This window comes from Bombus vosnesenskii, unplaced genomic scaffold (genome assembly GCF_011952255.1).
Source record: "Bombus vosnesenskii isolate JDL3184/JDL3185 unplaced genomic scaffold, Bvos_JDL3184-5_v1.1 scf7180000013305, whole genome shotgun sequence".
Classification (NCBI taxonomy): Eukaryota; Metazoa; Arthropoda; class Insecta; order Hymenoptera; family Apidae; genus Bombus; species Bombus vosnesenskii.
Genome location: NW_022882954.1, coordinates 315,477 through 343,273, shown reverse-complemented (window position 1 = coordinate 343,273; position 27,797 = coordinate 315,477). Strand labels below are relative to the sequence as shown.

General features: G+C 39.4%; 1 protein-coding gene across 2 annotated transcripts in view; it reads right to left on the bottom strand.

The window, feature by feature from the left end:
* Nucleotides 1-27,797, bottom strand: part of LOC117234634 (tyrosine-protein kinase Drl) — a 99,958-nt gene that overhangs the window by 61,445 nt on the left and 10,716 nt on the right. The window contains exon 2 of one of the 2 annotated variants that reach the window (XM_033496028.1): nt 2,095-2,222. The exons of the other annotated variant lie outside the window; for it this stretch is intronic. Within the exon in view, the coding sequence (XP_033351919.1) occupies nt 2,095-2,222 (128 nt within the window). The remainder of the gene's footprint in view (nt 1-2,094; nt 2,223-27,797) is intronic. 2 annotated transcript variants of the gene reach the window in all.

Sequence of the window (27,797 nt, the reverse complement as noted above, 5' to 3'; positions counted from 1 at the left end):
TAGGATCAGATTTCATTAAAAACTTCGTATTATCTATATTCAACGGTCTCCACTCTATAGACAGTTATTGGTCGAAAAGAATTCGTTGAAGTATTAATCGTAACATGGACGTTAATTAATAGAAATTATTTTTGTTGGCATTATGAAAGCCTTGTCTAATTGTAAGTTACCAAATAATTTAATTAACACAATTTATAAGTAAATCGAAAACAATTTATGATACCGCTACTTTAAAATCGTTTATGCACTTTGCTCTTCAACTTGTTTCACAAAAATAATAAAATAATATTTCGTTACTTGCCTGATGAAACAATAATTTAATTTCAACCGAAACTTCCCATTACACCAGTCCGCTTATTGAAACACGATGTTTGAAATTAAAACTGCCAGGTAAACACTGGCAAAGGCGTCATCAACGAGGCGATAATCGTCCAACGATTGTACGATTCCTATCGTTCGTATAATTGCCTCCTCCATGGAACACGCAACTCCGCGCGGTTAAACAACATCCTGATCAATTACCATTAATAAGGGCTGCCAACCCGTCTTCGACATTCAAGACGTTAAACCAACAATTACGTCCGGCAATAAAGTCGAGCAACCCCTCGTCAGAAATTAATACGGAATTCACGAGAACCGAACCGCTTAACGATAAGCACGTATCGTAGGCTCGATTTCCTCGACGTTTAGCGTTCCACGACACAGGGGGTAAGAAAGCAAGGAACGAGAGGAGAGGAGAGGCGGAGGAAGGTGGAAAGGGAGAGCGCACGACTTTCCGCGTTTTCCTCGATGCTGTTCGTTTCAGAGGGTTTCGGAGGGTTTCGACGGCGCGTTCGGTTTCCTTGGTGACCGAAGGGAATGCAAAACTGAACCGCACGGTTTGTATCAGCCACCCTTTCTCCCACTCCCCTCGAATACTGCCTGTTTGTATTTCATATTGATAGAGTATTGATACAGCCCTCGTGTAGCCCCTCCACTCGACAAACTCACCCCTTTTCCTCATCCCTCTGTGAACCATCGTGACGAACCGTTACTACCGGTCCCGGGAACGTAAACGAGCATGCCGTGAGTTACCATTTCGACCGAGTCACGTGTTTACTTTGTTCCGCATTGTTGCACCTCGCTAATGGCCGGTGCGAGCATTTTCCTCGGCTGTGCTAGGCTACGTGTACCGTTATGCGTGTCTCTAGTCGTATCCTGAAAGGCAGTTATAACCTGCACCCACAATGGATGGATCTCTTTTAGCGAATAAAGCAAGAGGACCGAGATAAAGTACGAGTGCGCGAGAGGAAGTGGATGAGAAACGGGATACGAGAGGAAGGGTCGTGCGTTGAAACGAATGTGGCGAACTGTCCAAGTCTAGACTCTGGACACACCTAAATATCCTAGTTACCTTTGGACTAACGAAAATTTAGTCCGGTACATTTGGAGCGAAAAGCACAGAGAGAGAAAGGGAGAATTTTATATACGTAGCTTAAGAGATAAACAATGATTGTAACGTACGTCTATTCGCGATCGTGGTACATTAGCAGACACGTTTAATATGCAATAAACGTCTGGAAGAATAAAAATATTAAAAACAGTTGCTAGATATCGAAGTAATATAAACAGAACAGTTTTTAGATAATAATGTTCTAAATAATTTGTTAGTAATTGTTATATACTTTGCGTTCGCTACGTCTGCTTAAATCGTGAACCTTGATCAATATGATTAAAAGAATGAATTTTAATAAAGAATTACCTTACCTAGTAAAACAAATAAAACAAATATTATACCTCGGATATTTTTATATTTTTGCATCTTTAAATCTTCCGTAAGCGCATAAAAATCAGCAGCCTACTCGCGATGAAGCGATTTGTAATTTTAAAAGAGTAATAACTGCAATTTTCTCAACGTAAGAAATAATGGTGCGGAGATATTTTATTTGTCTTGAAAATGGCATCGCATTATTATCCGCATTGCGAATCTTGTTCGTAAAACGAATATTAGTCTATGTCAACTTTCAGATACGATTTCATGCATTCGTTCAAAGATTCGTGCAAACGTAATACATCGATACAATCCATCGATATAATTATTATCGTTATACATACTGAATGTCCGGCAAGACTCTGCCAAGAGAATTCGAGATCCGCGATGTATGCAGGCACAGGCACAACGAAATTCATCGCATACGTATTAACCACTCCTTCCCTGACGTAGTATAACTCAGCTTCGAGCCCTGAAAGCAAAACAGCAACGCATATCGATCGGTTGATCAATTATGAAGAGGCAATACCAGCCACACACCAACGATAGAGCGAAAGTTTCCGTTCTAAGTACATTCGTCTTCGTGAATCGACCGATCATAGGACACGTGTAAACCTCCCCTTGCCGAGGACATTGACCAGAATGCCGTTTAAAATATACCTCCTATACACGGAGCAAGTTATAAGTACGAGGAGAACGTTATCAATTTTACAAGTTGTAATAAATTTTAGTTTAAATTGCTTCCCTAGTTTCATTAAAGTTTTGGGGCTATCTTATTTTCGTTGTATTATGTTACTGGTTGTACAGATCGGTACATGCGAAACATCTTTCCTTCCAAGTTCGCATTTCACGACTTAATATCATCCGTTTAATTTTACATTACCAATTTCTATGAAGAAGCGAAGAAATTTTTAATAACGTGCATAATATATCGAAGGCTAATACGATTTATGACAGAAGTATAATATTATAGAAACTCGTTGTCGAAGTTTCACGAATAATCAAAATATTTGTATGGTTTTTAAAATAGAAATTCGAACTAGGAGAAATATTACAAAAGTTACTGATCTAACGTTTGGGAATGATTATATAGAAACGTACATTTCACACACGTACCGTCGATAATAACGTCTAACAATATTTTAATAATAAACTAATTATTACGTTATTTGTGAGAAACAGTTTGGTCCAGAGTTTTATGTTGCGGAATCAAAAACATTCGTATCGTAAAACGAACATGAAATAGGGGTATAGGGGAAATAGGGTTGAAATATAAATAAAAGTTGATGGTTTAGGAATATAAAAAATGTTATCGAACTGAAAAACTAGCGTCGTTTGTGTTCTATAGAAGTAATTTACAGGAAAGTGTGATAACAACAGGATTATTAACTTTAAGGAACCAGTTAACTCCTAAAAACGGTTGATTTTGAAACATATGCCATTATATTCGTCGTATGCGTTGATAAGGAAATATGAGGCGTGAGTCGTGGTTAGATAAATAAAGTTAGATCGTCTTAAGTAGGCTAACATAAAACGCGACTAGGGCAGGACTGGTAATGCGGCACTATTCTGCGTCCTTCTGCCAGAGGACGTGGGGTCCTACGAAGGTTTCTTCCACGCGGAAAAAAAAGAGAAAAGGAAGAAAAAAGAGAGCAGAGCTAGTACAAAGACGTATATAGTCTGAGTCGTGTCATTTTACCTTATATTCTCTTATTCAATAGTTTACTCGCCTTAAGCGATAGGGTTTGATCTTGAGAGCCATCCTTATCAAAAGCCCCTACAAATATTTCACTTATTAACGTGTTATCGTCCACCTAGAAATACACGTAAAATACAAATCACGTTTATTATTTCAAGACCATTACGATTACCGATAAAATACGATTTCGTACCCAAAGCTCGTACAAGCCGAAAGTATTAAACTAATGGCTTACCGGTATCCACGAAACACGCGTAGTACGAACGTTAATTACAAGGTGTCGTCTAAAAGGCTGTAACAAATCACCCGTAGTTCTGCTATCCAGCCAAGTATAATCTAACACCGTGACGTGTAATTACACGACAAGGGTAAATAATCCGTTCAAAAGTTGCGCAGCTCAATTTTCAGTTTCTGAGTGGTAATTATCCAGAATACCGCGTTACATTTAATCTACGTCTCATTTTATCTCTAAGCCACGACAACAACGATCCTGGGCGCTCGAGCGGATTCCAACCCGCGTCCTTGACACTATCACTTCGCAAACAATCCGCTCCTGGTAGAAACTTATCCAGCGATTACCGTCGCTACGTTTGCCACGCGATAAGATCGTATCTTGAGGGTATACACTGCGAAATAACCGTGGGTATTTCACAGACGGATTTTGTAACGCGAATCCACCCGAATCCATCCTCTTCTTCTCTCGGTGTTCCACGTTTTTATTTTCTTTTTTTCCTTTTTTTCTTTTTCTCGGTTCTCCCGTTCGTCGCGCGTCTTCTGGATTCTGGATCGCGATCTACGAATTTCCGAAGGAAAGCTGGATCGTGCACACGTTTCCCGTCTCGTTCACGGAAAATCTCGTAGACAGAATAGATACAAGACGATCTGAATTTCCTCGGGCGATCGGTACGTCATCCGTCTGGCTTCACGTACGACTAAGCAATTCGATATCAGGCTCGCGACAAGCCCTTTCGAATAAGTATGCATCTCTATTCGTATACACGCGTATGTGTTCGCACATCGCTGCGCTCATAGGAGAAAAAGGTGAGCGATAAGATACCTTTAAGAGTAGGAAATATTCTGGATCTGGAATACGTGTGCATTCCCAGGGAGAAAGGGATGAACGAAGGAGAAAAACGATTCTAAAATCTGGTCGATGTAAAGCACGTCCCGAATGGACTGTCTTTTCGTAGAATATGAATCAGATGATATTTCTCAGTGAACAGTGTTATCGGATACGCTTCCCGCGAGAATAATTTTAAGCAGTTTAAACGACAGGATTTACGTTGAGTGCAACGATTTATATCGAGCTTACGATACGAATGCAGTTACGAGTCCAGTTTCAAGATTAGCTTTGAAATGTAGAGTTTTGATAAAGTTACTTTTATATATTACTTTTTTAAGTAATCCTGTCTTTCCTTCCATCCATCGTCTACAACACGAAGAATACTCTCGAATTTTCAGATCGTCGTTTCCTATGTCCGCCAAATTCTCAGTAGCCGAGAGTACCATAAACGCGAGTATTATTAGCGGCGCGTAACGGTCGAGGATCGCTCGAACGAATTTTCGCGATCCTTACCTAATTTGTCTCACGTTCGTCTAAGTCTAGGTATCGATCATCCTCCTTCCACCAACGGCGTCGCACGGTATTACACGAGTGATACCCAGCGAACACGCTGACTGGATTTTTCTCGCGTTCGGTGAAAACCAGTCAGGCTGCATGTTTTGGAGATTTTCGCTTGGAGCTTGTGAGCTCGGTCGAGTCCGACAAGGCTAGTCTCCTGTAACTTTTCCATTGGACATATCTCAATGATCGCGTTTATGCAGTCGAATATCGGTGAGTAATCAGTCTGGATAGAGCTTTACATTCGTAAACGTCTCTCAGCGATCAGAGTGAATAATTCGTTCGTCTCCAAACAGACGTAAAGCAAAAATCATTTATTCTTCCGTCGATCGGAGAGTGTAGGTTTCGTTGGAGGATACAAATTGTTCGTATTGTCTCAGCATTTAGCGATAGCAAATCGCGCGTTCATCGATTCGTGAACCTTGCATCAGCATCTGGAGACAGGAAGCGTTCGAAGACTTCTCATTGTTCGGAGAAGAACACCGTTTCGTGTCGTTTGACAATTCATTAGTCGGAACGTTCGCTGCTCTCGCGAATAAGTTAACACGGCGGGTAATAGGTGCAGTGTTATCGTTATCGGCCACATGCATACACATACACCATCGCTCTTAGGTAACTGTTTTACTTAAATGATCAGCTATTTCTCAGTAGGTTTACCTATAGCGTGCCGAGAAATTGTTGCGTCTTATAATCGTCGTGTCACCCAGGCACAAAGTGCTGCAGGAAGCAACTTAAGCTACAAAATTGTAGACTGTGTCGCGAGTAAACTACTGGTTCGTTAGGAGTGAATTCTATTGTATAGAGTGGTGATTTGACAGGCTTGGAGGTGCTAATTTGTGGAGCAACACGCGGCGTCGTGACTTTGCGAATTCTGTATCGTAGAATTATTCTGTACCGCAACAATTAGATATCGATAATACGTCTTTAATCAAACGTGGCAATTAAACTTTTAGTTTTTACGCGGAATTTGATGGTACAGATAATACATAGAATGCACATAATACGCGAAAATATTTACAATGTCCAAGTCCTATTTTTTAAATTATATTCCTAAAAATATGAATTTGCATAAACATCCGCTGTCTACCGATGGAAAAATATACGCGGAGAAATACATTTGACAAGCTGAAACAATTTTAAGCGAAGAAATTTTATATGTTTCAAGTACGTACGATACCTCCTACAAGCTGTGTTCGAATTTATTTTAAATACTCTCTTTTCCATTAAAACAATCGTTCGTGATATCTTTCTATTCCTATTAAAATATTAATTTACTACTACCGAATATACTATTGTAATATTATAGTCGATTGTTTGTTACAGATCTAAGAATAAGTCTGACTTTAAACAGACCGTTACTACTGCCGTTTCTTCAAAAAGATCACGTTTCATATCCTGCACGTAGTAAATCTAGCTGTGAAGTTTCCGAATCGATATTTCAAGAAGAAAACTTGAAAGAAAGTAACGTTATCTTACAAAAACCTTCATAATGTTCCGTGATTTATTGCAGAACGTGAAAACGTAACATGAATGAAGAAAATATCGAACGGAACTATATATATGTGTGCGATATATACAAGATACAACGTGGATACAAGGTGAATGTAGAGGATAATACAATTAATATAACTATTTTAGCAACAATTTCCAAAAAAATACATTTGTACAGAAAAATATTGAAGAAATTTTAATTACGTGTAATTTTGTGATAGTTTGAACTTTGAATGTACGTACACGTGTAGGTTAACGTTATTCTTTATTTTTTAAATAATATCGTTTCTCGTGTGTGTTATGTAAAGATAGTACGTATATCTTAAAATTTAATGCATGTACCTATTAATAAAATGATCCGATCGAAATCTTTGTAATCTCCATCGAAAAGCTGTATTCCATTGAATCTCGAGCACCACGCTCGATGTATCGTATAACTTGGAATGAGTCGTATTTATAACGCGGTATTCTATATAATTAGCTTGACACTTTCCGGATATACGAGTACAGCGAAATATTAGTGAGCAAATTTAAGGCGGCGTAGTCGAAGGTAAACGTAATAAGAGGATTAAGTAACTTTCTACTTCGTGATGCGTCACTTGCTAACAGAAAGATCAACACTGAGATTCCGATGTGACAGTTTGTCGAATATTAAACCGCATCGAGCATCAAGTTGATCGAATTAATCTGCTAGCGTTTCCATTTTATCCAGACGTATTCGACGATGAATTTTGCTCTTTGCACGATCGGCACAACACCGTTCGCATCGAACCATTCCTAAATTAATCCTTATTTCTGATATTTACACTTCTAACGTTCGCATACAATTACATGCCTAAATCGATGATCGATGAACGCGATAGGCATAGAAAACGAAAAGCCGTGGTTGAACGAGTCGTATTTTCTAATCAGCGTTAGAAATTCGTACTCAAAGGCTCTTTCTCAGATCATGTAAATCGATCCATCTGTTTTCCAACACGAGTTAACTTTGCGAAAGTAATACGAAGCTGCTACGCAACGCAACGTACAGGACACAGCAAACGAATTCACAGACGTTTTATACGAACGCGTATTGCACGGCAGGACAAACGAGGCCTCATAAAAGAAGTTTGCCGTGATCGAAGCTTAAATCTTGGCACACGCGAGTTGTCTGAATTTTATAATTTCATTTAGCCTCGAGCGGATTTTACACGACCAAAGTAGCCGCGCCTCGAGATACGCTCGATGCAAAATCGTCGACATATTTACACGTCAGTTTATCAGCTGGATCTGTCCGGAAATACCTGCAGGAATGTAGCACGCGTAAAAGTAGGAACAGGGGTTGCTGCACGTACAGATGCAACGGTGGCGCGAGTCAGTTGGGGGAAAAATGTGTGATCGCGTGGCACTGTTCCAGCACCGTGGAACGCGACACCACGTACACCAAAGGGATGCGAAGATTAGCGATGGGATCAAGTTCGATCCCAGTTAGGAATCCGAATCAGATCCAACGCTTCTTAGGTATTTCTGAGAAAATGGAAAATTGAAAATGCAAAATTGCGCGAAATTGCGCGATATTGCGCGATATTGCACGGAATTGCACGCATACGAATGCACGATATGAAAGAACACACGAAATATCCATGGTGCATAGTACTTTCTAAAATACTTGGGGATTACATCCCCATAAATATGAATCATTCGATGTATCTACCAAGTATCCGATCTTCGTAAGCTATTTCCCAACTCCGAACGTCGCAGTGGCAAGTTTCGAAAATCTGCTTACAAGTACCTCGATACTAGAAGAGTCATAGGAATCTGAAAAGCGGTGCAACATATTCTACTGGATATAGTCGATTATTGAACGAGGCTGTAGAATTTAGTGGCTTTCGATGATGTCGAGAGAAACGATTTTAAGAGAAATCTCTTTCTCGAGATGCTTGTACACGTTCGAATCTAGACGGTCAATGTTTGAACCTACCTGCGACGTACTTGAGCCCATCACTAGCGAGGATGTGTTCGTGCGGCCAAGAAAATATTTCAACAAGATATATCTTAGGTGATCCCTCGAGGAACACGTGCAGCTAACTCAGGTGGATTAAGTTCCACAATGGCGGCTTCGAGCGAGCAACAAATGGACACAATCAAGTCCCGGTCCTCTTATGAAACGTTCGCTCGCGTTAAGTTACCGAGATTATGGCAACTTCTTGTTCAACCTTCCATTCGTATGCTTTTATCTTGGAAGAATCCGTTTGTCTTTGCCAGGAATAAGAATTGGCCGTTGCGAGAGTAGCGCGGCGCCTGAGCAGCTTAATAGAGATGGGGTGGATGTTCTTATCTGGTAAGATTAGCAGACAAAGTAAGATTGCACCCTCGTCATCGTAATTGATTGCCGTAGTAGAGATATCCACTAACCAGGATTACCACTAATTACCGTGTGTTGTGTGTGATTAGTTACTAGTTCAACGATACCTTTAATTAATGATTGTTAAAAATAACTTGCACGGTAATTAGTTCTAAATCGAAAATACACGTATACATACATAATTTGATAACTGTACAAATGCAAAAAACAAAGCGCAAAGGATTGAACGTGTACAATGCACGTTGTACACTGTTGCAAATAAGAAACTCTATCTTTTGATATATCATTTTGGTATTAAAGAGAGAAATTTTTAAGCCGTCTATCTACAGGATTTTCCATGGCGCGTCTTTGTTCTCCCACGTAATAGTATCGAAGTGGAATCCATCAAACGCAAGTTTTACGCAAATTCCTCGCAAGTACGTACCGATCGGGCTCCGGAGTGGGTCACGGAGCGATCTATCAATTTGGGTTTGAGATCGCGAAAGGAAAAATGCGGAGAAACGGTGGCCCTGTTCTCCTCCCGCGGGACTCGAGACGGCATATGGGCAAGAGGGTAGGAAACAAGAAGATAGGTTATGGGTTCCACTCGGGGAAGCGTCGATGGCTGCCTCTTCTGCCACTGCTAAGTAGAAAATCATGTCTGCCGTATGAACAGGCAGCCACTACTGGCACTCACTGCGGACTACTAATGTCGAGGGAGTGGATGCATCTTAAATGCTCAGACCGAGTTAGACGATCCCGATGCATTTCGCAAAGTTACGCGTATCAAGGTAACGCGAACGCCAACAGTTTAATTCGAATTAGCAATTCTGGTTGACGCTGCTCCATGGTTGGAACATTCCCAAGTGTTACTGCGTATTACTTACATTCATATCGATATTCTTCCTCATACTGTTTCTTGTTTTCGAAATTGCGAGTATTATACGTTAGAACTTACTACCTAATCTCGACTGATTGCGTTCATTTCAGTCTGACACAAACTGCAGACGTATTCCGAAGTCATAAACAATTAAACATAGAAGGATTACAACCGATAGACAATTTTTATTTACAACGTTAATTATTATTATTATTATTATTATTATTATTATTATTATCATCATCATCATCATCATCATCCTCATCTCATATTACTAAAGGTCCTAAATACTATCTTCGGATTGTAATACTAACGTCTCTTTAACGCTTCCTGACACCATGACAGCATCAAATTTTCAATGCGTTATTAAATTACACGATATTCGAGGGAACATATTTTCTCATATTAATATCATCACAAATATAAACGAAGCCACAATTAACCATTGTATTTAAAATATTATACAATTTTTGATAAGTTTCATTGCTCGTTTCATCTCTGCTATTTTTAACCAGCGTTTTGCCAATTTACGTTTCACGTAAAATATCAGCTTAAGTTACGAAACATTTGATATAAATTTCAATTGAAATTTCGTTGTACAAGAGATACTGGAAATCTGAGTCTGGCAATGCACAGTGTGTTAAATTAAATCAGCGCAGCATGCAGATCGACGTTGCATCGTAGCCTGATGCAACATCAAAATGAGTTTGAAACGTACGGATATGACTACGTGTAGATTCGCGTGGCGCCTGTCTTTGCAAACACTACACGTTGCATTAATTTAATGGAAACGCGTATGTATCTTACACGGTCTACGTAAAATTATGTTACACTGTAAAACGTGTACGTGTACGTATGAATTGACGCTTCGTTCGAATTGATAATTGTAATGGTTCTTACAGAGCCTTATTCTTCCCTTTGTATTTACAGAACGAATAAAAATTTCATAACAATTTACCTGTTTAATTAGGAAATACATTACCACTATCTTCTATTTGCCTGAGGGCTGTTTTCAGAAAGTGCCTCGATTCTTCTTTCGAACTTGCTACATGTACATTCGCTGCGTTCGGATTTTCTACGAACCAACTTTAATAGCGCTTCTGGGCTAATATTTCATTCTCAATTGTTTCGATTGGCTTTTTACTGTTGTACGGGATATACAGCAAAGCTCTCGTTTCGGAAAACTCGGCTTTCGATATTTATCTGGCGAGCATTGACGCATTTGTGAATACACGATTTTGTCCTATATCGAATTTCAATTAAATAAAATTCCTTTCGTAATAAGCAAATAAAATTTATCATGTTATTACGTCGCAGTCACGGAAACAGTCCACAGATTAAAATACATAATTTAGCCAGCGATTAAAACCGTATTCATATTCAATTAAGATAACTAATCAAGCAAGACGTTAAGTCCTATTTTTTTATTAATTTGCCCCTATTCGTACAGCAAAGAAAATCTATTGGTAAAGGAAATAGAATTAAACGACCTAAAAATCGCTGAAATAAACGACGAATACATTTTTTCAATTTCTGAATATATATTTCAGCAAATATACACACGCGTAGATACTTAATATGTCTGAACGATAAATTAACATCAGTTAATAAAGTACATAGCTGTATCCGTTTCTGTTTCGTGGGATGCAAAGCAATCGAAAGGACGGGTAAACACCTTTACATTTTGGCGTGTATTCGAAAAGCGAAGCCGGAAAGCGGTTCAACCCGGGTCAGGAGCCAAGGTAAACACATTAAGGACACAACATCCCTGGTAGGAAACATATCTCGGCCAATAGGGGAGCTCGATGCGATACGCTCGATTACGACGGAAATTCGAAGCGTCTTGAGAATCGAGGGTGAAAAAATCTACGGAGGGTTTAGCACAGTCGCAGTGTCCCGGAATTAATCTAGCCTCTGTAAATTCTGTTTCCTTTCCGGTAGTTCCCTTCTGTTTATCCATTCGTAAGTGGAGACAATCGTTTCCCTCGATAGCAACGGCGGATCAAAACATTACGTTCTCCGTGTGTTTGTACGAAAATCTCAGAGAAGTTTGTCGATAAAGGCAAACGGTCAATTTCGACCGAAAGAAAATTAACTAGATAGTGGCATTTACGCAGGATTTATAAGAACAAATCACTGCCCTACTTTCCTACTTACGTCATGAAAAAACGAAAGAAACATTTTGATTCCAAGCCTTTGAAATTTGATTCGAAAGCTTTTTAAACACTGTCAGTATTTCATAAAACGTTCATTTCCTAAATATGGAAAATTAACGTAGTCACAAATAACGTTTTAAATAATATTAATGTTCGCTGGCAACTTTCTATACGTAGTATCGAAGTTATCCGTTTTAGGTAGATACCAACAAATATCTCAATAGTTTGTATCCACGGGGCGCGAGGAGGCGTTAAATGATAGTATTATACAATATCATATAATAGTGAATAACGACACTCGTAACGTAAAAGTTGTTGTTTTTAATGCGAAAGTTTTCGCCGATAAAAAATGAGAAGAAAATACAAATATTAAAAATTGAATAAGATGAAAAATTTTCGAAATGCAAAGGGTTAAAAAATATCGATACAAAGGTTTATAAGAATGTTTAAAAGAAATAGGAAAGAATAAATTTTAAGGTATTTCTGAAAGATTGGTTATTTCTACTTCGCTTAAATATAACTGATATGTATATAACTCTGGGACGGAGCTTTCTAAAACGTTATCTCTGTCATCGGCAAGATAATGTATTCCTTTCCTCTTATAATGCGACCAATCGGTGCACCGAGAAGCCTCGAGGTTCCGATATACACTCCTCTTGTTCGCAGACATTTATGCGATCGCGAGCCGTGATCTCGAAACTTTTCCGGAATTCCTCGATTCGCTCAACGACGATCGACAACGAACGAAAAGTTTCGTTGATTCGATGAAATTTAGTTACAGCGGGCAAAGTTTCGAGAAAACTATCGGAGTTTCCGTAACTGTTCGCCGTTACATTTTCATGAGTCAACGAAACTCCTCGTCGCGTGTAATCGATAGATGTTAATTTCATTCCGGCCGATTCTGGAAAATTTCGTTATCGCGGCAATCACTGGAACAGCAGGAGTTTGGTCGTTTATCTTGTTATCGTTGTCAACTTCGTTTTCGACAACGAGCAAGTTCTCCGCGCGGCATGCACAGGTTCCTGGCGTTACATAGCATCGTCATCGAATTTGCGGAAAATCAAACGTGTCAAAAGACGTTGATCGTTAATATCGGTAGTACTTTTAGCTCGCAATTAATATTAGTCGGTAGCTTCACGCGTCGATAAATTACTCCGAGTATATCAGTTTTCAGGCGATACACGTTTAATAAGCAATTAAAAATAGAGAAACGAATAAACGTGTAATTTGCCTAAACATCTTTCGATTCTGCACTAATGACTCGTTATGTCCTTCGTCGTTATTTCCTTGACGTTGAAAGATATCGTCAGCTTCGATAAGATATACAGAAAAAAGCGTTATTGAATTTTCATTTTACTTCTATATTAAAGGTTTTCTTAAAACACTGAAATATAAAAAGATTCCGTGAAATTTTCAGGATAGAACCGGGACAGCATTCAGAGAATTTTATAACACGTAACAGATACACAACGTGACGTATAACGAGCAGTTTCTCGGGAAATTATCGCAATTCATGGTGATAGAAATCATTATTACTATCATATTCGTCAAGTAAAGTACAACAGAACGAGGAAAAGCTAATACAGCATAACGCTAGAGCGTAATAACAATTACGGGTGAAACATGCTTTAATAATTTAGCCCTCAACAACTCACCAACCAAGCTTATTTTATCCGAGTCATTTATCGCGTCGCGATTTACGTTTTCGCGTTTCCACTGGCGTCGAATGGAATTCCAGGGTACTCATTTGTCGTAACTTGGCGCCCAGAGTATGGCGTCACGTTGACTGGTCGAATTTGCAATAAAGAAGATAGATGAAACGTGGGGGATATCACCGACTAATCTTTTACTCCTCCGTTTCTCATCGTTTTCCTCTTTCATTCGTTATTCATTAATGTTCATTTTGTTTCGTTAACTGAGCCACGCATTACGTTACTTCTGAACTTGAGTTAAATATATCTCTCCTTTCGAGCTAGTCTCCTCGTAGCGGTACCTTGAGAAATCTGTTTACACCGTTCGAAGCACTGTTCAAGACCGACAAACTAACAGTGCAGCGTATCGAACGGTTACAAGGAAAACATATTTCTTCTAAACTATGACCTTCGTACAAATATCTGTTTTATAAATTATAATAATCGTCATAAATTACCTATCGAGACTCCAATTAAATAATCCTTCGTTTTTAACATTTTGTCTCTTTAATAAGATGCAAACAACGTTCTCTCGGTAAGAAGTTACCTTGAATTTCCATGCAACGTTAGGTCTACGTTAGGTCCAGAAAATCTATAGCCCTACGGCGCGGTGGCGCGGTGGCGCGGTGGCGCGGTGGCGCGGCAGCGCGGCGTCTCGACGAAGGAGATTCGCGTGCACTCGATATTCTTCTCCGGCGTTATCCCTTCACGAAATTCCTTTAACCCTCCATAATCGCGGCATGATATTTTCATAATCCCTCTCAAACTTTTACGGGCTGGCCGGTCTATTTTGACGTCGAGTGTACTCTCAAAGTGGCCCATTTGGAAGCTTGTATCTATCCTTAACGTCGAACGTAGCCAGAGAGAATCCGGATGAGAATGGTGGGACGAAGATGGAAGATCATTTCAGCAAGCTGGCGTTACTCTTCGCAAATTATCTCGCCAATGAGAGCCCGGAGCACTTGGTCTGAAAATCACCTACGCTCATCCAACGGTGGCTCTTGTCTCTCTTCTTCTATCCCTCTCTTTCCCGCTTCGCGAAAATTTCTCTTCCTTTTTCGCTTCCGGCCACCTCTATCCGCCGTTTCTTGTCGCTTTCCCGTTCGAAAGGGTTGCGCAGGCTGCAGTTAGGTCGGATCGTTTGTGGAAAATGTGAGAAAAGAAGTGCCGTGAGAAATCGGGCAAACTCGAGGAGACGAGGCTCGGAAAGGAGAGACAAAGGGAGAAAATCGAGGGGAACGAGAGCGAAAGAACAAGCTGCCCTGCCGAAGGGAGAACCATTGTTTCCCCGAGTGGGCCGCAAAAGAGCGTCGTCGAGTTAGAGGGATGTTTGTCTTTAATTAAAATCAGTCACAACCCGTTTCACGTGCTCTGACAATCCTCCCTTTTCTCCAGCGGCCGTCGTTTCAACCCTCTATCTCACTCAGCTACTTACCGGTTTGTCAAGCAGAATTCTTAATATTCAATTATTCCATGCTGCTTTTAATTAGTTGCGCATCCGCCTTTCCGTGTTTAGCTGTTTTCGATTGCGATTCGCTGAAAACCGAACAGATCCTGTGGGACGAGAATTTTCCTAAATAACGGCACGAATCTCTTACATTTTAACATCCACTCTTTTGATAGAACAACCAAATAAAACATACACGAGTGTATTTCAAAATAACTTTTCGAAACTTGTTTAGCGTCGATAGAGGCGCAAATTAGCACAATTTCTCGTATCGTATCGTAATCAGAGTTTTAGAAATTGGAAAATCCGTTATAACGAAAGAGCCGTAGACGCGGCCGTGGCCCTTCCAAAATCGATAACCAACTAAATAGCAAATAACGTATGTCAATAGCATGGCAATAGCAGCATGTCATAAAACACGTAGTTGTTAAACGTTCGGAAAAGAGCATTCCCGTGTAGAAAACCACTCCACGTGGAGTTGGTGACTCGGGTCGAGGAAATCCGCTTTGTTGCCTATTCTTCACGCCCGCCTTGCATTTGCGAAACATTTCCTGATAAGGGTAGAAGGGGAAGCTAACGAAGGGTAGCATCTTCAGAAACCCGAGAAGAAAAAGATCACGTTTTACTCAACCTCGGAAGAGAAAGGTGGAGCTCGAAGAAACTCGGAGAGAAGATAGATCGGTCGCATTGACGCGTCTCATATCACGCCTCGTAGATCCTGTCTCGTACAATTTTCGTATGAAATAAGTCTACGTCTGAATTGAAATTTCACGACTCAAACTCTTAAATCCCGCGCGACGAAGGTTGCATTAATTCTGACTCTTTCCTCTAACAATCCTCCGTTACTATCAAGTTGTGAAATGAAAAAGCGATTGTCCATCTCAACAGATATTGCGCAATGTGAGCAGTATCGCAAGGATCGGCTTATCGCATGCCGACAGGCTTACCTCGGTTCAAATCGTAATAAATACGTATTCGTCGAATCTATTTTCACAATTCATAAATCTCATAAACGCTCTCTTTCTCTTTATCTCGCACGACCACGATCGTTATATTTATAACAAAGGCTGAACGACTCTTTTTTTCGTACCCATGTTTGATCTATTTTCGGTCGAAGCTCAGTGTGCCTTGACGTATTTACAGGTAAGACTATTTAACGGTAACCGATTGTCAGGGACAACAACGAACCAGTATGTTTTATCATACACCTGCGCGCGCGACGAGAAAGGTCCTCCCGTATGGAAAATGCGACTCGAGCACAGCGTCGTGCATTAAAGCTGGCTGCAGGCGATGAACGTGACTAATTGAGAAACTTGAGGGAAGCGTTCCACAATACGGAACCTCCTTTGTAATAGGATTGCTTTCTGTCGTACGTTACTGTTATTTAGCGGCACTAATGTAAGGGAAAATTTCATGGCCCTTCGTGGCTATGAGAATATCGTTGTACCCGTTGAATAGAACCGAATGAAAGACGGCAGCATGCTCGCGAGGCGTTTCCACGTGTGACAAAGATCTCTTGCAAGCGACAACTCGACGATGTTTCGATATTTTATATTCGGGGAACCGCGTGTATCGTTTCAGATTTCGAGATATCCATGTTTTTAATTCAATCTTAATTCGTCGAGCATCGATCCATTACACTCGAATATCTTTCGCTATAGGAAAGTAACAACGACTCGAAGCTATTTCGATGAAACGGAAAGTAAACTAGAAGTAAATAGGCTATGCAGAGATCATACCTAAATTAACGTAACCTAATTAAATTAAATAGTAGAAAGACGAGGATATATTTTGCTGGGAACAAAACGACCTCGTGTAATAGCGTTTAGCAACGACGAAGAGAAAACATTACGTGATATTAACATGTAATACCTTTGATTAATTATCGATTATTTTAGTAGCCATATTTCTTTTAGTTATGAAGTACGAATAATACACTTTTATTAATTTTCGGGATCAAACTCCAGTTTTTGTACTGGTTCTGCACTTCGAAATCTAACTACCGTACTATACGTGAATACCTGTAAATCTCTGCTTAAATTTTATAATTAGCGCTTATCGCAAAAAGATATCCTATTTTTGACGATATACGACTTCAAATACAGCGCAGGACGACCGAGTATATGGCAGATTTCGTTCAATATGTAGATGCATATATTCTCGTCGGATATATATTCTCTTCGTTATACAGAATATTATCACTGTGCTTACAGATTACCTTTAATTAAAAGGGATCGCGTATTTCTAGCATTATTGGATTTTTAATGAAGTATCTAGTACATATAGGATGAATCAGTTTTCTCATAATGAGATGTTTCGTATTATTCTAGAAATAATGGTTTCAACAGATATGTTTTCTCCGTTAATAAATAATTCGAATACGAAACAACTTACGAATACGAAGAAATAAATGACCAGAAAGCAAGTATCGGTAACAATTTCTTTACCCTGTGGAAACTACGCACATAAAATGTAGCAAGATAAGATTATAATAATAAGTTCGTTCTCACTTACCACGATCCAGCACGCGTATTCTACTTTTAAAGGCTATCGACGAAGAAAATCACGTTGCACGTTCATAGGTGAAAGTTCGCCGCAGTGCGTTCTTTCTGTTTTAAAAATCAGCGAGTCGATCAAACGCTCGAGTGCTTTATCGCGTTAATATTGGAGAACAAATGGAACAGTTATCCCTTGTAAAATAATTTGACCAATTTGTAATTTCAAGCGGAAATTTTGTAGAAAATTCTCTAATTTAATTCTGTGTAAAAGCACGTCGAGAGACTGTCGGAGCGGTATAAAATCGAGACACAGCAAATGCATAAAAAAGCCTTCGATCAAATGCTCAACCAGCAATTCTGATCGTTACCACTTCTTCTTCATTCTCGTGGAGCGTACGTAGCTGGCTTTCAAGAGTCAGCTACACAACGTACCCAAGCATCAACGAAAACATTCATTAAACCGGTCTCTGCTGTCCTGTTCAAATAACTATGTCGAACCGTCGCGTCGACGAGAAACGAAGAAAACAGTGAAATTCGTTTAAACGTCTCTTTAGAAACAACGTTCGACGACCGATTCGATTGCTCTTCCAACGAACACCGGCCAGACACGAGTGGTTTCGGTAAGTGCAAGTCGTGAAACACAATCAACACGACGACACCGATGCTAGATCGATCCAAGCACGACCGGATGAACAGAAACTCCGATGGCTGGTTAGAAGGAGCGCGTTAACGAGCCTCGTTATTCGAAGGAGAGGAAAAACACGATTGTGGTCCTCGGCCGGCTTAAAAGTGACACACGAAGCGTAATTAGCGACAATTATCGTCGCCCGTGATTCGTTCGGATTTTCCTGCAACGCGATGATACGTCGATTCCACGAGCTGATCCATTCGCGTATTAAAATCTTCCACTCGCGCGTATTCACGGTCTATTAAAGCTCTCGCGAGGAACGAAACTAGAAACGAGATCGTATCAACCTTTTTCTCGCAATTCTTTTGTTCGACAGTTTTACGCTTTCCTCGACAGTAGCATCGAATGCAAAACGACGAGGAATTTTTAAATTTTAAGGAAATTTTAATTCAAATGTGCCTCACTACGTCGCTTCGAGCGTTAAAAAATCGCATGCGGTTGTACAAGACGGCGTAAAAGTTTGGTTGGTGTTTGCAATTTTTCCATACTACGCAAAGAAAGGAAGAAAGAAAGAAAGATCGCGTAATATTCAACTGACTGGACCGAATGTCAGCAAACGCGCGGTTCTCTTTCATGTTGCAATGTTTTACAGCTTACACTTTAAACTAAATTTTATAAGTTTCGATAACGATCGCGTAATTAACGTGTAAGAAGTAACAACATATAAAGTAAATCACAAACATTTATAATTCGCGACAGAATTATTTACAGGTCAATTTTTTTATTTTACATTTCGTTATTTTACAAAATATTTCGTTACTTGAAAGACGTAGCAGGGTTAAACGACGATACTTGGTGAACGCGTCCATTGCAGATATATCCCACCCAAAACTCAATAACCTCCACGATGTTCCGATATTTCTATCATTCTTTGTTCAGATAGAACGATATTAGAAACGAAACAAGATATCATCCTTGGCTAGCGCGAAATAACGTACGAAAGGATGCGCGTTGCTAAACCAAACAAATAAAGTGCGAGGGTGAAGTACGAGGGAAGAAGCGAGAACAATTATCAATTTAGCTGGAGGAAATAGCCGTCAATAGGCAACAGACAGAGAACGGATTTAGCGAAACCATCTTTGCTTCTTCTTTTACCTTTCTACTCTTACCGATTCACGTGGAAAAAGAAAGTAAAAGGAAAACGGGAAAATGGTACAAAGAAAGTTGATGGATAAAAAAACAACGAGGCAGCGGTAAGCGTCCGCACAAAAGCTTCCTTCTTCAGACTGTTCGCTTCGTTCTCGAAACTCGTCGATGATTACCACGGTTTCTTAATTAACCGTCGCTGATCGAGGAACCCATCATACCGTTCGTGGCACCGGCGATAATTAGGGAAGCTCGGCAGTCAGTCGGAATTTTTAATTGACGAATACTGCCGGAACAATTTCTTTTCGCCTGAATCGAAGGGACGCGGAGGAAACAACGAAATCAGAACTTTCGTCTACCGAGAAAGTTAAATTGTCGACAGAAACGGAATTGAGCGGCATTTTCGTTGCCGCTAATTCTGTCAATCGAAATATTATTTCTCTTTCTGCTATATAGGATGGTTTAAAAAAGTGGTTAGATAAAAAAGAGATTATCTACTTGCGAAATGAAGAAAGAACATTTATCCGGGTATAAAAATTTATACTTTTAAGTTTTTCGAGGCATCCCGTAAGTAGTACGGTTTTCCCGCTATTTAAGCTAACTTCGAACGCAAAGTAACATTATTTTTAATAGAAACACGCTTACATAATTTACAACTTACTTACATAATTGTAGGAACAATGGAAATAAGTTACCATACACGTTATGTAACGGTATAATTAGATATACGTTGGATATTACCGCAGAATTTACATTTTGGAACATCTTATGACAAATTTACCATAGGTGGTCATGCACTTTAAACCAACGTTTCATCATAAATCGATCGTACAGTTTTACGTGATTTAAAATTCGATAAAATATTTATTTTATAATGCGTACTTAGGAAATCACGTCGAACTAGGGAACCTAATTTTGAAACGGTAGAAAAGATACATATCGTTTTGTACGTTCCATTTAGAACACAATCGGAAGAATAAATTTACGTAAAGGAAGTCATATGATTTTAATCGTGCTTTGTAAGTGCGCGGATACGCCTTATGTCATAACGTAGCAGAACTCGATCAAAAGTACAAAACTTTATATAGTCTGACCTAGTTGCTAAAATTATCCTCTATAGAGGTATGTAGGTAGATACTCGCAAGTTTTCCAGCTACGTTTTTTATGCTTTCCGCATATTCGCTATTCACGAATTATTCGGTCAATTCACCTTCGCTCTCGATGCCTCTGATATTTTATCGCAAATTCAATCGTTACTCTCCCCTTAACAAATTTAAGATCATTCGTTTCGAATATGTTGTTCAACTTGATTCAGCCTCGGAACGTGGCTTGCACGGTATCCCCTCGTAGACAACTCTAACAATAGCTACAAATCTCAGACATAACCAAGTGGAGAATAAACTTTCGTCAATTTCTCCATGGCAGCAAATCGAACGTTTCCCTTCCTTTGTGCTTTCTGCATTAATGACGATAGATGCTTTCTCATAAGTCTCGGCAAGTTGCCGGCTGTTCTAAGCGGAATTCTGCTTTAGACACTCGTCACTGGATTTATTTCCTTGACGACGCGTTGCAGGTTACGTACGAGGCTTGTCGAATTGGATTTGCGTCGAAAGGATCCTCGCGCAGACGTCAAGAACTTCTCGCTTTCCTTCCCCTCTTCCTATCCTGCCGTTATCCTGCCAACTGCAGCCGGCGATGCAATGCACCTACCACTTCTACGATTCTCTCGACGATTCCCTTCTATTCCGTATCTCTGACTCTTGACGCCGGATTTACGCACGGCAACACCCTGCTCGCTTATTGATACATCTGCCCAATCCACGCGCCAATACCTTCGCCGCATACGATTTCCGACTTTCGTGAGAGTATCGCCCACTACCTATGTACGTAACGAAGATTCGTAAGCCTAATGTTAACTTCTAATAAATAAAATTTCTAATATCTCGTAGTAGCCACCTACGGATTATCGATTATCGTAACCAGTACAGAAAATCGATATCGTGGACGATCTGCGTATCAGCAATAAACGGTAAATACGAGTCGCCGCCTATTGAATATTCATTCGAAGCGCTCAATTATTTATTTTCCCAGACGTGTCGAGCTTTTCCACGATGCATTTTCGATCAGCAAAAATGCGCTGCAGAGGCCTGTTTCAAACTGGCGATTTATAGAAAGTCATCGAGTTGCCAGAAATTATAATTAACACCCGCGCCGTTCGTTTTAAATTGCATTCGACATGGTATGGTGTATCAACGCGTATATTCATCGCATCGTTGCTTCGCACAACTAATGACAGTATTTATTAGGTACCTACCAGAGAAACTGTAATAAATTTTCAATCTCTTTTAATGCAATTATACCGCAAAATTCTACCAAAAATGTTATTAACAAGAGACCAAAATATCAAAATTTATAACGTTGCGTTATAAATAATATTATAAATAATAATAATAATAATAAGGAAATTTGTATTAATAACTCGTTTACGTGTGATATGTATGAGAAATTTGATTTTTAATACAACGTGTCACTTGTTATTTTGTTTCCGATATAACTCAAAAAACAGTCACGTATACAATGACGAAGTGCTCGTTCGCTACCGCATTTCCTTCGTACTCTAGCTTAACAAAAACTACGTTAATGTTAGTGAAATAATATTTTTGTACCCTTGGTCGACACCGCCGCACCTACTGTCTGTATAAAACTGCATTAGAAATACCGCATGCGGATTTCGATGTTAGAAACTAGTCAGCTACAACGATTCGAAATCCAATGATATTGCGCCGATACAGTAATATGTATAATTAGAGAATCAATATGCGTCAGATATAAAGAGAATAATAGACAGTTATCGATAGAGAACGGTTAACTCTTTAGCGGTATACGCTGAGATATACTCGAACGAGCCATTAAATGACGCAATCGTTATGTACGTATTATTTGTATCTGATATGAAAAATGTAGAGCAAACGGGTGGGTAAAGAGGTAATTATTTTCAAAATTCTACATTCTAATCTAATTCTTGATCGTTTTATTACAGAGTCAAAAGGTCAAACGACTGGTATCGTTTCAAAGACGACGATATACTTTGTTTATAAAAAGCAGAATTATTTTTTAACAAATGACGGCATCGTTGAACGATGCAATTTAAGGGACTATGAAAAGTTCATTTGTTCTACGAGAATCACCCGCGCTACGAGTGAAATAAGAAGTAAAACGGGCGCGTTATCCACCTAATGAATTTTTTAGTGGACCAGCTACATCGGTAGTAGCTCGACTGAAAACGATAAAGTACATGGTATTAGAGGGAAGATTCTGGCGAAACGACAGAAAAAGACAACGGCAGTGAAGAAAAAAGCCAGAACGAACGAGCGAGCGAGTGCAGAGGGGTGGAAACATAAAAAGTGTCGGAGGATCACGAGCAATTTCCATTGGACGCAGCGGAACGGGTATTACGCCTGCAGGCCGATTTTATGCGATGATAGAGTTCGACAGGTACGACCGTTTTGCAATATGTGCAGGCGCACGCCGCATGGCCATCCGACGATTTTCTACGCATTCTGATTTCCATTCGTCGCAGGGAACGCACGGTTCTTTTTCGAAACGCGACATTTCCCTGTCATCGTCATTATCCTCCAGGCCCACCGTCGTTGTTTGTACGAGCATTATAGCTCGACCACTTTGCGAGCGCGGCAAGTCTAATATTTTACCAACGAGAGTACTTCGTCGCTCCATTTGTATAGGCGCGCTAGTTTGCATCGTGCACGTTGAAATACTTCACGTACGCGACCGAGCAAACGTAACGTTGCGTGAAAAAATGTTCCGGCTAAAAATTGCGCGCGTCGAAACGTCGTGAATGCGAACGAACGCTATTTGCTCGGCACAACGCATCCTTTTTTTAACCGGTATTTTTTACTTACGACTCCTCCGTTTACGACTGGCACGAGAAGCATTTACAGTTTCCTCCCGTTATTATTACAGAGATCGATGAATAACGGAAAATATTTTATGCTGTGCGCGGATATTACTCTCTTCTCTCGACTGAATAGTTTGGAGAATTTTTAATACCGGGAAAGCTTCGTTTTTATACATTTTTTATTTCGTTTTTATCGTACAAAAGGGTTCTTGGAGTAAGCTTGGGGTAGTTTGCGACACAATGATTTCAAATTTTCTTTCATTTTGGTAACTTTAATAAAATTAACAACCTGTACGAATATTCTGAATCGTTTCGTGACAATGTAATGGTGCAATGACAGAGAACAGTACAGTATAAAAGTAAACGAGTAAGTTAATACGTAAGCATACACATAAATCCTTACATAAATATCATAGGATACTTAGGGAAAATAGGTTATAAAATTGTACCTTACATACGACATGGATATCTCTATTATAAGTATTCTATATCGCGGATTCGTTACCAAGTTTCTTTTGATTTTAATCGAATAAAACAACGTAAACGTTTCTCTGCTATATGAAAATTATTATATCCGAAATAGGTAAATCTATGCCGTACATGTATACGTGTACGTATCGTATACAAATAGGAGAAGTTCTATCTATGTCATGGAAATAGATTTCAATCCTAACTGCAAATCCTATTCAAGACGTTTCAGACACGCGTGTACTTCGTACACTCGTACAAAGCCACGTTGCACAAATGTGCTATATTGTAGCCAATCTGTATTAGATACACAAAGGATATCCAATCATAATTGCAATATGTACATACATATACTTAACGATACACGTATCGATATTAGCACACGTCGTATCGATGCAATATCGGTGGTTCCCTATCGCCTTGTTAATACTATCTCACGCAGCGCTATTATCGTTATTTTGCACATAAAATTGGCCGACAATATATACTGCCGACAATAAGTATAAAGATATAAGCACATCTTCTGATATTTAGTATAAATTCGATGCTTTCCACTGCTTTCATTTTCTAGTTGTTTTATTATATGGCCGTCATTTTCATTTGCATCGTATTTGTCCAATAACGTAAGGTACATATTACCAAATAAAGTAAAATTTGTTAGGTCTCCGATAAGTATAGCGAATAGGTGGTCTAATACTTATGATCCGCATAATACATCTTACGATACCGTAGAAATAAACAGTTCATGCGATATCGAAGTAAATTTCTCAAAGTAAATTATCAACTGTAATTAAATGGCCGAATGCTTACAAACGCGAGAAACGCGTCAAACAGGTTAAATTGAATCTAAACATCGAAGAACTTAATTGCCAAAGCTGCGGCGATTAGTTAGTTCGATAATTAATCGGATTAATCGGTTAATCAGTTAATTAGAGATAGATGGGAAAAAGTTGTAGGATTAAACGGAAAATATGCAGATACATGGGAGACAAACGACGATATTAAAAGCATCTTCCTAGATTTGAAATTTTCACGATGATCGGTTGACAAGTTTACAAGTACAAGTACAAGTTTGACAAGCTTGTATCGACGTATCGTTCTAAGATACTAGAGCACTCCGTGATAGCAATTTTCATAATCCTTTTCACTACACGCTTAAATTTATCTAAATCTGCCTGCCTTTTCCTTTTATTTTCTCACTACTATATCGCTAATACGCACATACCTACATATTTATGTGCAAACGTGCTAAACCACTGTGGACACGTTATTCGTGCACCATGCATTTGGCACGTACCATATGTCACATGAAAACCGACGGCACCTCGGTTCGATCGATGGTCCTAAAAATGCCGAGTAAGCTTCGTGTTATTCGATTGCGAATAATATGTATTACAGCAGGATATTAATGTTGAACGTTTGAAATCAAACTTGGTCTTTCAGGAAAGATATAATCGGGTATGCGTAGGAAAAGTGTAGCGAAAGCTATGTACAATTATAATTATAATTGATACAATTTGCGAAATTAACGGTATCAGATGAAACAATTAAGGAAAGTATTTCAGACTATTAGGAGAAAACTATGCGCTGTTAGCTAGACATTTTAGCAGCGACGAGGTCAGGCTTGCGGATTAAAGGAAAATCCCTAATACCATTTTCCTCGCCATTAGGGGGTTTATTGATCCTCCTGTTCCTAATGTATTCGAACGGGAACGATGCAACTACTCGAGAGTAATGCGAACAGTTAGCTGGATTGGAATGCCTCTGCGAATCAGATAAATCGTATTTTTCCACACAAACGCGTCGGCTAGACGCGTCCACCGTGAATTCCCCGATATATCTACATGCTTCGAGGGAGAATAAAATTTCGAACGATTAAAATAACTTGGATAATTTTCGTGTTTGCTCGTGTCGACATCGATATAGTTTATATTCGCCGAGATTTATATTATTCTCGTGTTCGCGCATCTCCGCGCGATATTCCCGAAACGGCGCGGAACTGGATGGCACCGCGCGGTGCGGTGCGGCGTGGCGGTGGGCAGGATTGGTAGCGAGGTGAAACGACTGCACTTCACAAACATAACCCGTCCGTACTCCGGGCAACGAAATTGTCCCGACAAACAGAGAAATGGCTGATGAACATATATTAATTTGCCGTGCAAATAGGCGATCGCGAGGCTTAACTCGTTTCATCGACGGATCGATGATCCGAGGGGAGAATAAATTTTGACGCGTCTTCCGTTCTCGCGAGTGTTTGCGTAAATCACGCGCGCTCGTCGATGCGAGACACGTGTAAATATGTACGGAATCACGGATATGGAAGCTCGTGTATCGCCAACGCGTTCGTGTTTGTCCGTATATAAATTTCCCATGTAAACCAGCCCGATGGCGGCCGATGGTCGACGTTCGTCGATTGGATTGCAAATCACCTGCATACTTGCCGGTCGACGTATTAATCGCGACGCATCCTCTTACACGCGCAACCACTGCATTCAGCGTCAAGTGGACAGCGCGGAGGAAGCTTCGTCACGTTCGTTGCCCATCGATCACCGTATATTTCGTGAAATCCAGCCTCCTTGTCAGCCATTATATACCTGCACATCCGCCTGTCCTTCCATTCATATCGGCACAATTTCAACTTTCTTTTTTCATTATTCGGTTTTGTACGCCGTTTTCTTCGGTCTTGCGGACCAATGGAGAAAACGAACCAAGTTTCGACCAAGCTATGCGCGTTCTATCGCGTTATTTACGGCGCGAGTACATCACGCGATGAAATTCGTTGAAGAACGACGAGATAAAGAACGACGTTGCGCTGTCAAATTAATTCTTGCCATTCCGCGTCCCACGGTGTAAGACAATAGTGAAATAACGCTCGCCGGTAGAATCGGTACATCGTTGCAAAATATTTTCTTCTTTCTACGAATTATTTATGTTTCTCGGCTTCTCTACCGCCTGCAAAATCATAACAATGCTTGTCAATGTGGAGTTCGCGTATAAATCTCAAAAGGGACGAATCAAAGTTGGAGATTCGAGTTAACGATTTGAAGTTTTACAATCGATGCTAGCGATGTCAAAGAAACTACTTTTTGATACTACGAGTGTAAATTATCTGTACAACATTTTCAGTAGAAAAATAAAAAAAATTGTTAAGACGAAACAAAAATCTCGTTCTTAAGACACTTCCCGACGATAGCGAAGGATACCGATCTGCCAATAACTAATATACATACTACGATAGATTTACACGCTGATCTTCTAACAATCACAAGCGTTAATTTTGAGAAATAAAAATATCAAACCTTTCAAAATTTTCAATGAATAACAAATTCACATTGTCTCTGTATGCACTTTCCCGAGACATTTTGTTTTTTTTTTTTCTTTTTTCTTTTTATTAAATCGAGTAGGATTATAATCGAGATGCATAGGCGCTTTGATCTAATTACGCAGCCATAGACTCGTAACAATGAAATACCATTATAGTTTGCAATGTCTTAAAGTACGAACAAGTATTTATCATCGACCGATCCAAAATCATCGAGTACCTATGCTTCGAAAACTCGATATAGGAATTACAGAAATATACGAAAGAAGCTACAAATGATAACTTTATACGAAAATGGTATTTGGTACAACGAATGAACGTAGTAAACGTTATTTCTTATCGTTTAAGCGATTCGTCTAAAGAATTTATAAAAATTAGATCCCCATTAAATATCCCCCAAAGTAGACGCCCAAGTTTGTGATTCTACGATTCTTTTAATCAAAATATTGACAATGTTCTAAATATAAACAAAGTAAAACTGTATATATACATGTAGATAGATGATAGGTAATTCTCGCAAAAAGAACTTTCAAGATTGACGGAGAATTTAAAAAGGTTACAAAAAATTAATATTTTTTATAGATGGTGAATTTATCACGTTTTGGAATGTATGGTCTCAACTGTAAAAACTCACGATATTCGTATTCCTTTGAGAAATTAGTACGCAAATCTCGTACGTTGTTATTTTTTGAACAGGCGATGTAAGAAAATATCAATATTTATGGCCATACAAATCTAATATTTTAACGCATAGAGTACGA